Genomic DNA, 16,337 nt, shown 5'->3' on the forward strand with positions numbered 1-16,337 from the left:
TTTATTAAAGATGAGTCCTAGATCTCATGTAATTGTGCTAGTTTCTGTTATTTCTTCAGATGGTATGAGAATGTAACAGGAAAAGACACCGGCGTTGGTGCTGCCTGTCACTACTGTTGACAGGAGAGACCTGGTTCTTCTTGCTGACACATATGAAGAAGTACAGATCAGCAAGTCTAGTAGTATGTTGTCAGTATGTAGAAGACAAAGTTTCAGGGCAAAGCAGGATGACATAAGCAAGATCGACTGAAGACCAGGGTGGCGAGCCCCTGGGCAGCCTGAGGCCAGGTGGCCAGAGGCCAAATGGCCAGGGAGCTGAGACCCCAAGAGCGCCCTGAGCCCCAGAGAGAGAGGGAGAGAGAGAGAGAGAGTCCTTTGTTCTGAGGACTTATATAGTTGGTGGGATAGGAGGGAAGGTACATATTGATTAATGGGTAAGTGCGGTGCCAGCTTTCCTAGGGGAATGTGACCACCCAGACTTAGGTATGTGTGGGGGTCTGTTAGCCCAAATCCTTATCTTGCTCTAGACCCCATTTGTTCATCTTGTTGTAAAACAAATATGTGACAGGAGGCAGTTAATTAAAATTGGGGCACTTTCCAAAGTTACTTATGGGCTCTTTCTGTAAGCATCAGGGACTCCCTTGTAAAACAGATAGTGACTAGAGGTAGGCAATTAACCAAAGTTGTTTTATGGGCTCTTTCTTTGGGCACTGGGGACCCTCTCCCACATTCAGGCCTTGGGATGAAAGCCCAGTTTCAAGGCTTTCTTTCCCAGATAGTGGAAGTGCTACATAGAATTTCAAGGACTTCTCTTCTTTTTTGCTAACATAGTGTTTCTTGTGATGTTGGAATACCTGGCAATACCTGGTCCAGCCTCAGGACTGCTGAGTTAGCATGTGAGACTTGTCTTCCTCCTCCTCCCTGCCTTGGTTTTACTATTTGTTCTACCTGATTGGTAAAAGGTGTTTCCTGGCAACCAGGTTGCTAACGATGGCCAGTAACAGTGTTGCAGTCTCAGAGTTCTTTTTATGCTGTCTCCTGTCTCACTACCAAGCCCAATAAACAATGACAGCAATCGAATCTTTAGGGGGACTTTATTCAGATGTCTGATGATCTGAGAAGATGGTGGGTTCACACCCTAACAGACCATCTTGTCTTTTCTCTCTAGGCCAGACCTTTTATAATGGGGGAGTAAACAGGTTGCAGTGAGGGCTTTGAGATTCAGAAGTTGCAAGATACCTGTCCTGGACAGTTAGCTATTCCCAGGGGAGGATGGTGTCTGTCCATCCCTGGAACACAAAGGCCCAGATGCCTCCAACCTGTCCCCAGGGGTAATTTCTAGCCATGCCCCAGGAGGTTGGCTGTTTTCTCAGGAGCCAGGATGGGCCTTATGTGTAGTTTCTGAAACAAAAGCTTTAACATAAAAATCATTTGCTAGACTTAACACTTTTACCTTAAGCTAAAATTTTCCAAGTCTTCAGTCCCCTATCAAGAACTCATTTGTGTTAAGCCGATGAAATAGGGCCCTTTTTCAATCTAAATGTGAACTTACAAATATATTTTGGCAGTACTACCTAGTGGCAAAATATACCTTATCTGTAATATATATACAGAGACATACAAAAAGAGACATCACAATGATACAAAACAAAAGAAAAATTATGGATTCAAATATGTTTTCTGGCAGATGCATTAAGTTAAGGTTTTGTTCTGGAGGCCAAAGTTTGTCATGCTGTAGGAATTTGTTTAAAGCCTTTTCTAATATCCAAGAAGGCATTGTATTGTCTCTGATGGGTTTGAAATCCTCTTCTTTAGGGATTCTCCTTAAGATCGTCTTACCAACAAGCACAAAGAAAGGAAACTGGAAAGCAAGTGTGCACGATGAATTTGGAAGCCTCCGAAAGTGCAGTGTCCCCCAAAGTCCTGAGTGTTAAAAAGGGCAGATTTTACTGGGGGAGAAGGGAAAGCCTGAGGATAAAAGGGTGCATGCCCTTGTGGAAACAGAGAATGTGGGGGAGAAGAAGAAATGGAGCAGCGGGTGGCTGGTGTGTCAGGCCAGAGTGGAGGTGGGAAGTGAGGAATCTTCTGAGGGTCTTCAGTAGACCTGGCTTTGATTCCCAGGTACATGGGAAGAGGAAATGTTTTCCCCTGACTCCCATTATGTTCTAGTTCTGTAACCAAAAAAGATAGCAGTGTTCGGGCTGCCTGTCACTGCTGAACCCAATAAGCAATGATAGCAATTGAATCTTTATGGACACTTTATTCAGATGGCCAGCAATCTGAGAAGATAGTGGGTTCATACACTAATGGACCATCTTGTATTTTCTTTCTAGGCCAGACTTTTTGTACCAGGGAGTAAACAAGGTGTGGTGAGGGCTCTGAGATTCAGGAAGGATTGGTGATAGAAGCTGCAACATTCCTGTCCTGGGCGGTTAGCTGTTCCCAGGGGCGGGTGGTCATCTGTCTCTCCCTGGAACACAAAGGTCCAGATGCCTCCAACTTGTCCCCAGGTGGTAATTTCTATCAGTGCCCCAGGAGGTCAGCTGTTTTCTCAGGAGCCAGGACAGGCCTTATCTGTAGTTCCTGAAACAAAAGCTTTAACATACACATTACTTGCTAGACTTATACCTTTTTACCTTAAGCTAAAATTTTCCAAGTCTTGAGTCCCCTATGAGTTCCACAAGTGCTGGTTTCCTTTTCTCAATTATCAAGGCATTTCCCCAGTGGAGAGTAAGGTTTTATAAGGGGTAGGAATCTCTTGATTTTATTTGGTGCTCTCAAGTGACCTATGTAAACACAGCGTTCCTACTGTTTCTGGGAGGTATGTTATTTTTTGTTCTAATTCAGTGTGTGAATACACAAGCTTTTAGGTATCAAGGAAACCCCATCTTGGCCAACAAAGCTTGAAATCTTATGTGATATATACCCCCTAACTAACCACATACCATTCTCTGAACTGCAATTTTTGTTGATGCCATCAGCCAAAGTGCCCCATGCTGCCACCTAGTGGTGGCTGCTGAGCATGGCTAGTTTAGAGCATGGGTTTCTCGTATTTCACTCCTCCTTATGGTTGGTGACCTCTCCCCAGATGCCCATTAAATGTGAATGTCCTCAGAGACACCCCTCCTTCTGAAAGTGTATTTTTGAGTGCTTGTCGCTTTGGGTGTCCCTAAAAACCTTATGGGCAAAGTTTGCTTTCGACCTGGAGGATCCCTTTCCTCAGTACCAAATGTGATGAAGCGAAGCCCTTTCTGGAAGATCCTTTTTTTACTGACAGACACAACCGAGGGATGCCCCTCCCAGGAATCAAAGTGGAATCACACAGAGTGCAAATGTTGAGCCACAGTCACCAGGGGAGGGTCCCCTACCAAAACTGAACAAAGTCGCTGAAACCTCAACCACCGCATTGGCACTCTAGGATCTGAGGGGATTTACCTGAGACCCTCAGCTGCCACCAGGTGGGCAAATTGAGCACAAGGTGCTCATGCAGGCAATAGATGCATTAAAAAACCATTTTATTTATTCATTATTGGAGAGAGGGGAAGGGAAGGGGAAAGAGAAGGAGGTAAACTTCCATAGGTTGCCTTTCCCATTTGTCCCAACTAGGGACCAAAACTACAGCCCAGGAATCACACCGGTGACCTTTCACTTTGCAGGATAACACTGCAACCAACTGGGCCATGCTGGTCAGGGCCAGATGCATTGGTTCTAGGATGGTGTCAGGAGATCAGGTCATTGCCCTGTGTTAGGTGTCAGCTGTGGTCACTGGAGCCAACTGAACAGCAATAGACACCTCCAATTTGGGGTGTGGTGAAGAAGGAGTCTTTGCTGATTGCAAATAGCTCAGCAGTGAAACTGCAGAGCTACAGAACAACAAGACTGAGAAAGCTCAGCAGTGTTACAGCTCAGTATGGAGTCAGCACAGCTGTGGAGCAGCGTGGATGCAAGGTGGCTGAATGGGGCTGGACAGCTCGGCTGTGCCCCACTTCAGTTTGGTCTACGAACTGTGCTCTGTGTGCTCTGGGCTGTCAAGATGTGTTTGCTGTTTCAGCTCCAGCCAGGGATAGACAGTCTTCAGTCTTCTTGGAAAGGGAAGTTGACTGCTCTAAGTCAAGAAGAGCTCACTTTCAGAAAGTCAGGCTGCCACTCCAGTCCTTGATCGCGCATTCTGATGCAAATAAAGATTCAGTCTTCACAGTTATTTTGGTCTGAAAAGCACTATCCTGATTAGTTGAAATGTGGTTTTTGTTGGTCAGTGAAGATGGTAATGGAGGGTGTGGGGGATATAGTGAATGGCTCTGATTGGACAGGGAATGTTGCTTGCTATTGCTGGAAACGGGATTGCAGGAATTCCTTAGGGTTGGCTCAGGTGACCGGAGCACCGTGCTGGAAGGCAGATCAGAGTGGGAGGCGGGCTCCTGACTTCAGGCTTCTCCCTGAAGTGGGGGTTTGTGTGAGAGCAAGCTGTTACATAATGGCTGCTCAGCTCTGTTTTGAAATTTGAGCCCATTTAGCCACCAGGAGTCCTTCTTCCTAACCTTCTTCCTTCCTGGGATGGAGAGGAGGATGGAGTGAGACTACTAGCAGGTCAATTTATTGACTAATTTGCTGGGGAATTGTTAATGGATGCGTGTGAAGCTGCTGCCCAGTCAGAGGCTAGAGGCTTTGTGGGTGCTGCCTGGTCTAGATCCAAATACGTGTGGTGTGGAAATTGTCTCAAGCTCGAGTAACAAGGCTCTTCTCTCACACATTCACCCAAGGACATTTTCATTGGTGTTTTTAGAAAGAGAGAGAAGGGAGAGAGAAAAGCTTGGAAGCGAGAGAAGCATCAATTGGTTGCCTGTGTACATGCCCAGGCCTGGGATTCTTGGTGGGACTGGAGATCCTGTGCAGGGTTGCACGGTCCTGTGAACAGGCTTGGGATGAACTTGCAACTGTGCCCTGACTGGGAATTGAACCCCTAAGCTTTCAGTTACTGGACGATGCTTTAACTACTGAGCTGCACTGGCCAGCCCTCTGAGCTCTTTTTTACATTCCAAGGACTGAAACTGCCCAGAGAGGAAGGACAGAGGACCTTTGGTTTTTGAGGGAGGAAAGGACCTCTTCCCTAGTCAGTCTGTGACTTCCTAAAAGTAAACTTCTGTTCTGAAGAAGGTGAGGTGTCCCTGGGACAAAGGCTTTGGAGAAGTTCAGGGGCACGAAGACATGGCCATTAATAATCGGTTGAGGCTAGCCTGCAGGACTGAGAGTTTTCCCAGCTCAAAAGGCCCATCTCTGCCTCTTATTGACCAATGACTGTGAGTGTGTTCTTTAATGGTCCTGCCCCATTCTTGTCCCCTAATAGCAGGCCTTCCCAATAGCCCTTCCTTGTCTTTTCATTGGAACTTAGTGGCTTCCTGAGCTGCCCCTCTGTGTTGTCCAGCAAGCCAATGCACGGCAGAGTCTGAATCTAACATTTTCCACGTATTTCTCAACCCATCCCCCAGCATTCTGACTTCTAGTTTCACAATGTACAGTGTCTACCTGCCCGTGATAATAGGTTCAAGGGAGGCCATGCTCTGCCAGTGCCTGATTGAGATGAAGTTTTGGGCTCTGATAACAAAGGGCCACTAGAACCAAATGACTATCACGAGCTGTTTACATTGCATTAGATGGAAAAGGGCAGAGATGTAATAGACCCTGGAAAGGCATTCAGCCTTTCCTGCATTATTCCAAAAGGGATCAAGGGCAGTGTGTGTTTTTAGTACCCTTGACTGAAAATAACAGAAAAGACATCAGAATCAGCTGAAGCAAAAAAGGCGACAATTAAAAGGAAGCAGAATGTCCATGGAACCCAAGGGCACAGATGAGTTGAGGCTTTGGCAACTCAGTGGAAACAGTGATTAGAAGACGGGCATTTCAGGTGCCCATGGGGTCCATCCTTTTTCCTTGCTTCTCTTCATCCAGTGGTTTCCTTCATGTTCTTTCCTGTTTCAGGCTGGCTTTAACTGTTATTCCCAGAAACTGGCCCCTGCTAACCTTTCTGTGGTTAGGGGGATAGGGTCAGCTGTGTAAACATGGCAATTCCTGCCATCACTTAGTCTGTGTGGGGAGTGGGGGTGTCCTGGAAAAGGATGGAGGGCTGGGCCTGCTGCTCAGGAGGTGTCTGCTACATCCACTCCTGGCTGCCCATCACATGTGCAGATGCACACAGACGTACACCCCATCACCACACATGAGCACCACACACACACCACCCTCAGAGCCAGGCTTTCCCTCGGCCACCCCATTTCAGGGATGCCTGGGCCTGCACAGCCCACTTTGGTCGTGCAGAACAACAGACTCAAGTCTCTGCTGAAGGGACCCAGTCCCCAGACACTCTTGCTCCTGTCATCAGGGGTGAGGGGGGTGGTTCCTCTGAAGGGAGTGGACAGTCCCACTGTCAGCTGCCCTGGGGAGTGGCTAATATGGGGCAGGAGGACGTGGGCCCCACCCTGTGGGATGTATGGGCCTGGTCCTGACACTGCTGTCATTTCTGTCAGGCTCTGGTGTAAAGTGTTGGCACAGATGCTCACCAGGGGGCAGAACACAGCTCCTGAAGACAGCAACTGGCTGCATCCCACCAGGAAGAGACAATCAGACCTTCTTGGAGTTCAGTGGGTGCCACAGGGCATGTAATGAAATAATGACTCAGGCCCACACAGAGGACTGGAAGCCCCTGGTTTAGGCAGTTGTAGTGGGTCTGATAGTAAGAAATAATGACCTGGTTTCAGATTCCTCTTCTGGGCCCCTAGAGAGCAGGGACACAGCAGCCCCAGCATGCTCCCAGGTGGATTTGCATTTCCCTGTTTGCAGTGACAGAGGGTCCTTTTCCTCACAGAGGCCTTGGGGGTGGGCAGGAGGGCGGGCTCTGGGGTCAGCTGCCAGAGGGTCAATCCCAAGTCCACCACTTAGTTCCTCTGAGAATTTGGAGACAACACTTACCATCTCTCTGCCTCCATTAATCTGTGACATGAGGGTGATAGTGGTACCTGTCATCATAGAGTTTGTGATGATAAGTTTATGTCAGCTGGACTGGGCCACAGGGCCCGGATAGTGGGTCAAACATCATTCTGGGTGTTTCTGTGAGGGTGTTCTTACATGAAATGAAGGTTTAAATGTGTAATGTTGACTTTAGCAGCATTGGAATCCGTAGCGCAGACTGCCCTCTGCAGTGTTGCCAGCGCCCTGCAATCATCTGAAGGCTGGAATAGAACGAAAGACTGACATCCCCTGAGCTCCGGGGCATCCTGCCAGCAAACAGCTGCGTCAGCTCCGCCCTGGTCTCCAGTCCGCAAGCCCACCCTGCAGCTGTTGGACCTGCCAGCCTTCATTATCGTGTGAGCCAGTGCCTTAAACCAAATCTCCCTCTGTGGATACACACATCCTCTTGGCTGTGTTTCTCTGGAAAACCCTGGCTAATCCAAACTTCTCATTAAGATTTAATAATGTATACGCATAATACTCACAGAATAAGACAGGGATAGGTGGCCGCACTAGCAGACTGTAACCTCAGTGTTCTTACCTGTCTGGGTTCAGCTTCACAGGTGCCTATGTTCTCTTGCTCTTGGAACACATCCCAGGGCTACAGAAAATGTCCTCATACCCTCAGCCATGGCTGAGGGCAGTTTGGATTGTCCCAAAGAGCAGGCACTTTTTATGTCATCGATAATGGACCAGGTCAGGGCTGAAGCCCGTCTGTCCTGACACAGCTTGGGATGTGGCTTCTCGCCTTTGTGTGGAAAGAATTCCAGACAGGCGTCCAGGTGATTTCGAGAGTGTGTTTACTAAAGCCTGGGACAGTGAACCAAAGGAAAGGCTTAAGGAGCTGGACACAGTAAGAGCAGTGAGTCTAGACTGGGCCACCTAGACTCGGGAAAAGGAAGTCACGGTAAGAGTATGGAGCTCAGGTGGGGCTGCTTATGGCTTGCTGAAAAGTTAAGCACGAGGAGGTTTTCAAAGCTTAGGAGAAAGAATGGAAAATTGTGGTCCTGAGAAAAGGTGGTGGAGGGGGAAGGGTACACACTGGGTCTTTAGTCTGGAGGGTATTTATCTGTTTTTCTGCAGATGGAATTTTAGGGGAGGTCTCAATCAGAACATTTATCAGCTTCCCAGGTGCGTCCTTTAATATGCTGATGTACCAAAGTGAGGTATAGTGGGATGTGGGGTCATTCTCTGGTCAGCTTTCTCTCTATGTTGTATTTGGCTCTGATGGGCTTTTTAAAGTTCTGATTTTATTCATTTTGGGATTTGACTGGCACTAATGGCACAAACTGGGTCTCTGTTATCTCTCTCCCTGACTAGGGAGACATAAGCTGCCCAGTGTCTAGTTGGAGAAGCGAGATGTGAACCACCTGTTCCTAAGTGACTTTGGTTAGGGTTGATAGGGACTTGGGATTTCTTACCTGGCTTTAATTGCTCAGCTGTTCATTTAACTGTTTTCTCTCTGTTTCCCTCATTCCACTGTCAAGGAATTTTTCTAGCTTCTCACTGACCTGCTTCACTTAGAGGTGACAGGGCAGGAAGGGGAGGCTGACCCCAGGCACCCTGCCTGTCATGACCCTGTGAACATGTGGCCCCAACAACCATCACAGCCCCAGGTGGGAGTTAAAACTTTGAGGACAGTGTCTGGGACAGGCCCCAAGCAACCAGGCCCCACCATTAGCTTCCTGTGCAGAAGAGCAGAGCTTCCTCTAGGAGGATCTGGATTTGACCTTGAGAATGAAGTAAACTAAAACCCATAAATGGGCTCTGTGCTTTCAATGTGATGCCCAGTGCAAGGCGAGAGGAACAAATGTTTGTCTTGAGAATGTTCTTCCATGCTTCTCCTGGACTTACAGAAGGGCTCTGGCTGTTTGGTGAAGAAACAAGCTCTGTGACATACTGGCATATCTTTTTTCCTCTTAATAACACTGGAGCTGAGGACTTCAAATTCAGAATGCAGTCATGTACCTGCCACGTGCAGCAGAAAACCACCCACGGGGCAGCTGGTCTGGATTACATTCAAAGAGCAAGTTCATTGTGCCGCTTCCTTGTCCTTGGAGGAGGAGCGCCAGAGCCCTGGGTGCAGAGTCCTGGCAGTATTTTCACTTCTGCACAGGCCTATCCCACCTGGGACCAGAAAGCAGCCACAGCTCCCTGAATCTCAGGAAAAGAACATCCTTTTAAAGTACAGGTGTCCTGCTAAACCCCACTTTCATTAGCAGGCATCTCTGAGACTCAGATCCAAAGTTCAGGAACCCCCTCAGTCCTGGGAAGGTCCAAACAGTCAGCTAAATGTGTGCAACATGTGAGCACATGGCTTGAGCAAAGTATAAAAGAGTCACCAAGGTGGCTTCTGTGCTAGTGTTTATGAAGCTGTTGGGACAACTGTCACAAGGGTTGTCTTTTCCCGTCTTTAATGTTAGTAATATTTTTTTGATGTTTGTGTCCTAACCCATTTTGAATTCCCATTTTGGGGGTATGTGTAGAGGGTTGGGATATGCTGACCACTTCATTCACTCAGCGAGAAGTGAAACGAAAGATGATGCCTACTGCTTATTACGTACCCTCTTGGAGCTGAACACTGATCCGAGCTTGTACGTGTATGTCATTTCACCGTCAAAACAAGCATCATAGTCAGGGAGGCCATAGAATGGATACCTCAGGCTGTGCGATGGAGGGGTGAGGGTGAGGCCCAGGTAGATGGCAGGAGAAGTGACTCTGAGGACGGAGGGGGACAAAGCGGGGAGGGAGGAATGACCAACTTGGCTGCTGTGTATTGGGATGGGGTACACTGAGTGGAGCTTTGCTCTCACCAGTTGAGAACAACATTGGTACAAAATGACTCAATACCAATGGGTTTAATTCTAAGATTACTGATTCACTGGGGCCAAAGGGGTGGCCTACTAATGGGGGAAATATTACTCAGATGTGTCTTTGAATTTCAAAGACACTTGGAAATTCAAAGACATTTGGAAGCCAGGAAGGGAATTAGAAGATATATTTGGGGAACGTCCCTTTATCATTTACCTATTCATAAACCCTCACTTAACACCCACTGCGTGCCAGGGACTGCCCTAGACACTGGCAATAACCTGCTTAGACATGGTTTCTGTCCTCAGGATGCTTACCATCTATGGGGGAGAGACCAGGAGAAAAGCTGTCGGGACAATGACGCATGCTGAGTGTTCTGATGGGGTGGGGGACACAGGGTGCTCCAGGAGCACCAGGCAGAGGTGCCTAACAGCTGCAAGGACAAGGATCACTGTGCACAGCAGAAGGCATTGAACTAAGGCTGAGACGCCATTCCCCTGTGGCATTTTTCACCCTCCCCTGGCTCTGGGAATCCATCCAAACTTCAAAAACCACAAAGAACAACTTGGACTAATAGAAAATCCAAGCTCAACATTGACAAATAAAAAATATGTTTTGCCTCTATGTACAAGGCATCTAAAACCCCCAAGATGTCCATTTCCATGGTGTGTCTCCAGCAGAGGTACCAGCTCCACTTTCCCCTCATCCTCCCTGCTTCTCAGTGGCACAGAGAGGGCTCTCAGCCTGGCTGTGAGCTGGATGGGGAGCGTGGGTGAGGCTTCTACAAGGTTTGCAGGTGTCCTGTCAGCTGCACAGGCACATTCCTGAGATGCTGCCATCCCACCTGGACCTCTGGCCTGCGGAAGCCAAGGGATGCAGTCTGGGTGGCCATGGGGTGATCCTGGGCATGGACATGTAATGCCCAGCAAAGGCATCACCGATGTTCAATATCTTCATAATAGAAGGCAAGTCAGAGGGCAGCTTGTTTAGAGGTGAAGAAACAGAGACCCAAAGAGCAGTCAGGAGAGTCAGGACTCACAGTCAGGTCAGGAGCCCTCCTGGTTCTCCTCCATGGCCCTGCCTTTCCCAGATATCCATTATCAGGTGAGGGTCAGACTCCTTCAGGGCTTGGTAGAGTTTATCTTTCTGCATCTTGTTCCAGGAGCTGCTGAAGCTGAACAGCATCCTCATCTTGTCTGGACTGGTGCGCTCAGCCCGTACCTTTTGATACTGTTCGTCACTTAGCATTTGTCCATGTAGCTTGTCCAGAACTTGGTCCACTGAAGTCACTCGAGCCACCAGCTGCTTCCGATGCTGATCCACAAAGTGCAGCTGAGCTGGAGCATCTGGGGATGAAGGTGAAGTTGGCAGCAAATGAAGAAGAGCTTCCACTGCAGCCTCTACTTCCGATTTCCCACCTCTAACTCTGCACTCACCTTTTCTGCCTCCCTGGGTACCCCCACCCTGTGAAAACATGGACCACCAGAGAGACCCCTCTGCCCCGTTCAGGTCAGCTTCCAGCCCAGCCTTCTGCTGGAGCTGGGTGTGGAGTTGGGTTCATGATGGAGGCATTGGAGCTTGTTCTGTGGAAGATGTCATGGCTCCATGAACAAGAATAAGGAGGATGGGGAAGGACTCTGCCCTGGGGCACACACCACTCTCCAAGTCCTGATCCCTTGTAAAGTCTGCAATGACAGAGTTCCTTCCTTTCTCTCCTCCCTCCCCTCCAGGAGCAGAGAGCACACCTCAGACCAGCCATGACTCCTGTGGTCTCCAACAGCTGCTACTGACCTGTATGGTGTGGAGGGACCAGAGTAGATTCAGGTATGAGGTCTCCTGGAGGAAAACAGACAGGATGAAGTTTCTGTGACTGTGGTAATTGTTGACACAAATGAGAAGGTTTGAAACTGCGACACATGTCTTACTGCTGAGTTTATTGGGTTCTTAGAACAAGCTACTGACTCATTCTAACAAAATTTAGGGAAAGGGTTGCAGGTGCGCCCATTCTTCATGCATGCGGGGAAACTGAGGCCCGGAAGCTATGATCAGAGAGATAGAGAAGGACAGGAAGGGAGTGATTTCTACCTGAACACTGCAGACATGTTTTACTTCAGTGTTGGCCTGAATGGAACCCTGGTGGGGAAATAACCGAGTCCTTGGTAGATAGCTTCAACTATGAGATCTAATTTTTTTGAGTGGAAGTCAACCTCCTTGTCTTTGGCCTTCTAGGCTCACATTGTTTTGTTTTGTTTTGTTTTAATCATTGTTCAATTATGGTTGTCCCCATTTCCCTCGGATTACTCTCCCCTGCCCTACCCACTAGACTCATTCTGTTAATTTTGGATTTTGATGTCAGAATCAAGAATCGAGATCAAGAAAATCTTAGCATTGGGAGTAATGTGTTAATTTCAGTGGGAAAAACAAGCAATGGTAATGAGGAGTGGAGGGTGTTACCATTACTTGCATAAGGAGATAATGGGGGAGTCCACAGCAGCTCCTTCGGACACTTCCTGGGATTTGGGCCACCCAAGTTCCGTGTGAGTGGACAGTGTGGGAGGGGAAGTTAAGCACAGGGGAGCTCTGGCTGCGGTGCTGGGAGCACTGGGTCCCTGTGGATGGAGGGAGGGGGAGTTCCACGTCCTTCATGCTCACTGGATGGTCTTAGAGCCCATCCTGCCTCATCCTCAAATGGGCACATCTACTGAGCAAGGTGACTGGGATGGAAAAGTTTTGAAAAAACAAAATATAAAAGAAATGATGGACGGGACTAAAGATGTTTAATTTACATAGTAAGAGAGTTAAGGGAGGTCACAGCACAGGCGGCAAATACTAAGCCTGTGGGCCCAACCAGCCCTCCACCTTGTTTTATGTGCCTGGCACCTCGTTTCCACCCGGCAGCAGCACCGAGCTCTCGCTTCACTGTTAAGGAGTAGTTACAGGTAGACAGTCCTAAAGTTACATTTGGCCCTTTGAAGGCAACTGCGAAGCTGACACGGTCCTCGGTGAAATTGAGTTTGACACCCCTGGTACTGGTACCCAAGAGTCTTTCCTGTCGGGATGGAGATAGAACCTCTGTCAGTTGTAAGGGCCAGAATTAAGTCTGAAAGAAGGAAGAGACTGGCTCACTATGAGAGGAAATAACAATATTGCTGTTTATGGAGGACTGCTGCATGAGATCACATACTCAATACATCAGTAGTTCAATTTTTTCTGCAATAACACAAGTTAGGTATTATGATCTTCATTTTATAAGCAAGAAACTGGAAACTCAAATGAGTTAAGTAATTTTCCAAAATCACCCAGCCAGCAAGTGCCAGAGTGGGATTCAAACTGAGGTCTGACACTGGGGCTGCTTCTTGCACACCTGTGATTGTGCCCAAGCGAGACTGAGAAACACCCGTTCCCTTTCTCCATATGGAGAAGCCATTGTGGCAGCGCAGGAGGCAGATCCAACTTATAACTACAGTAGACAAACGTTAGCTGTCCCTTCAAAGAATGTTTAGGGGACGGTCTTGGGGGAGTCAGTGCTCATTTGAAGACTGTGAAGTGTGATTCACTTCTGAAAATTTATTATTTAATTCTTGTCTACCATGGAGAAAGCTTAAGGACCCAGGGTAGAGCATTTGCTCTTTCCAAAATTGGCTCAATTCGGACAATCATATTATCATCCAATTCTTATTCTCTCAACTCATACCCAATCCATTATGAGAAAATTTGCCCGAGGCTTTATGGGTATCAGACTGTGTTAATACAGGGCAGTGTGGAGACATGAAGGTGCATGGGAGGGGAAATGGCGTTCAGAGTCAGATTAACTTCAGTTGAAATTCTGGTCATACAGCTGTTACGTAACTAGAACTCTTAACTTCTCTGGGCTATCTCATCAGCAAGTTGGAAGAATATAAACTCTCTCTCTCTCTCTCTCTCACACACACACACACACACACACACACAGATTCTGTAACTACTTTCTGAGCTCCCTACCCTTGTCTTGACTTTACCTGATTTCACCAAGGCCTCCCACACTGGAGTTCCATCTTCCTTCTGTCTTAGGTACAGGCTGATCTTTGACCTCAAATGGCCAACATGTAACTCAGAGAAGAGCTGGGCTTCCCCAGGACTCCGATAGCAGAGCTCCAGTTCCTGTGGAGGGAGTCATCGTGTGAGGAGCCATCATCCATCCTGAAAGTAAGGTCTCTCCCCACCTGACACCTTCTTGGCCCTGCTCAGCTCCATGGGCACCCTTGGATGATCTGTACTGAAAATAATCGCCACTTCAGGCTTTGCCTTTTCCTTCCTTTCCCATAAATTCTGACTCAGAAGAAAGAGGACATGACTGGGTACCCCATGAAAGAGTGAGGCTTCACCCACAGTGTAGTGCTCACACATCCCAAACCACATCCTCTCCCTTCTCCTCCCCCTTCATGACGCTAAACGCTCATTTCTCCAGCCCACACCCTGTCTTCTCAGTGGATCTTAAGTTTGACCTACTTTCAACCAAGAGAAAATTTACATCCATTTCCTTTTTTAAATCACATTCACACAAACTTGATTCCCAAATGTGTTTCTAAAATGCTTTCTCCTCGTTTCTCACACTCAGTAAATGACAGTGCCCTCGACTGAGCACTCATGTGCCAGCCTTAGACCTCATCCCTACCTCCTACTTTTCTCTCCCATCACCAAGTCCTTTAGGCTCTACCAGCAACACATCCCTGAACCCATCAACTTACCTTCATCTGCACTGCTGCCTCCCTAGTCAAGCCTCCATCAGCTCCTGCCTGCCCTGTAGCAATAGCCTTTTGACTTGTCTTTTGTTTTCACTCTTAACTTCTTATCGCCCTTCTTACCCAGCAGCCAGACACATCTGCATGAAACTAAATCAGCTCTCGTTTTACAAGTCAGACCCTCTAAGACATTGTCATTGCACTTGGCAGAATTTCCAAGCTCCACATCAGGGCAACATGGTTGATGGGCCCCAGAAAACTTCTGCCTGTTGTTTGACCCCACCTACCTCCTCTCTTTGCTACATTCATTGAGCTCAGCCACAATAACCTCCAATTTGTCACATAGAGGTGTCCTGTGCCTGCCCCTCTCTGCTCCTATAGGGCTCTGTCACAGATGTCCCCCCCCCCCCCCCCCAGAACCCTTCTTGTCTCTCAGGTCTCAGCTCAGATGTGGCCTCCTCAGAGACACCTCCACAGACCACCCACTCAGCTGGTGTGTTTCCCCACTGTGCTTTATGGTTTTGGTCTCTATTTCTCTAATTACTTATGTAGGTCTCAACCCACCAGGGTGTCATCATCCCAAGGGCAGGGCCTATCTGTCTTGTTCAGTGACCCTCCCAACTGCAGACAGCATGTAGCTGGCAGTGGGTAAACGTTTGTTGAGTGACTGAGTCACGTCTCTCCTCCCTTGTTAACGACTGACACAGCAGGAAACCCTGAGGCGTTCATCCCTGGATTCATGTGTCCCCACTGAAAGGACACACATCCCTCTCCCCTGACCACTGCACATCCACTCCATCTGCCATCGCCACTTAGGAGAGATTGAGGACTCATCTGAGAACAGAATGGAAAGGGTTGATGCTGGTTCTGCTACAGACTGTCCTTCAGTGGATGTTCTCACCCTGAGCAGCACAGTTTGGGCTGTGGTGACAACGGGGTTCATGGCTGAGTGTCCAGGGTCCTGACCACCTCTACCTCTGGTGAGAAGGGGAGACCAAGAGAGGACAAAGGCAGCCCCCAAGGTCCAGCAACTGGTCTGATGTTCACAGCTGGAGCTCAGTGTTGTGACAAATGCATCTGCGCTGCCACCTCAGCTGTGCTGTCCTCCTGTTGGACACACACAACCCCTGAGTGTCCCTTTCAGACAGGGTGCCAGGCAGCCCACAAAACGCCAAACACCATCCTGCCCCTCTGCACTCGTGACTGCTGCTTCATAAATTATTGTTTGTGCCGGCTGAGTCTGCTCTCCCCAGGGACAAAGTCACTGAGGTTCCCAGTGACCGAATTTCCCCACCCTCTGACAACACCAGATTGAGAACAAACCTCCATTTCCTTGGATCTCCCCCCGGGTTACCCAGCCACATCCCAAATCACAAATAGGTTCTTTCTGAGACCCTGTCCTGAGAGGCCCACGGTTCCCACTGGTGCCTGTTCTTAGGCTGCAATGAGCACAAACCTGGGGTGTTCACTCCAGCTGTGTTCCTGGTGCTTGAACTTGGAGAGCATTGACACCCTGTAGCCCCACACTTCTTAGTCATTGTCCCTGCCCTGAATGTGACCCTCACCCCTACCAGCTGTCTTTCTCTCTATCTTTGAAGTCTTCCCTCTCACCCCAAACCCCACTTGCTGTCAGCTGTACCCCAACTGGGCCTGTCCAGACCTGCCTCAGAGCTTTTCCCAAGCATGACCTCTGACCTCAGGGAGGGGGAACATTGGGGCTGCTCACCTGAGGGATTATTTCCATGTTCTCTGAACCAGACACCGTGTATCAGGAGCCCACATATAGTGAGCTCAACGGAGGCG

General features: G+C 48.4%; 1 protein-coding gene across 3 annotated transcripts; it reads right to left on the reverse strand.

Moving 5' to 3' along the window:
• Positions 1–10,411: 10,411 nt before the first annotated feature.
• On the reverse strand, positions 10,412–16,324 carry LOC119001086 (NACHT, LRR and PYD domains-containing protein 1-like). Of its 3 annotated transcripts, none has more exons than XM_037066282.1 (4): positions 16,261–16,324; positions 13,812–13,953; positions 11,605–11,649; positions 10,412–11,150 (listed from the first exon to the last, which is right to left on the reverse strand). In XM_037066282.1, exons 1-4 carry the CDS (start codon positions 16,276–16,278, stop codon positions 10,855–10,857), a joined length of 501 nt encoding a protein of 166 aa, XP_036922177.1. In that variant the 5' UTR covers positions 16,279–16,324; the 3' UTR covers positions 10,412–10,854. The 3 variants fall into 3 exon arrangements, with proteins under 3 accessions (XP_036922177.1, XP_036922176.1, XP_036922175.1); XM_037066281.1 differs by having other exon boundaries at positions 10,412–11,159; XM_037066280.1 differs by having other exon boundaries at positions 10,412–11,177.
• Positions 16,325–16,337: the final 13 nt, after the last annotated feature.

Source organism: Sturnira hondurensis, unplaced genomic scaffold, assembly GCF_014824575.4.
Source record: "Sturnira hondurensis isolate 20B ecotype Veracruz unplaced genomic scaffold, ASM1482457v3 Scaffold0016587, whole genome shotgun sequence".
Lineage (NCBI taxonomy): Eukaryota > Metazoa > Chordata > Mammalia > Chiroptera > Phyllostomidae > Sturnira > Sturnira hondurensis.

What these genes read in the sequence shown, in the direction of transcription:
- LOC119001086 (XM_037066280.1), bottom strand. An exon ending in GGAGGCCTTGGTGAAATCAG is followed by an intron (nt 11,650 to 13,811) that starts GTAAAGTCAAGA and finishes GTTTTCCTCCAG; the next exon opens with GAGACCTCATACCTGAATCT. An exon ending in GGTCCCTCCACACCATACAG is followed by an intron (nt 11,178 to 11,604) that starts GTCAGTAGCAGC and finishes ATTTGCTGCCAA; the next exon opens with CTTCACCTTCATCCCCAGAT.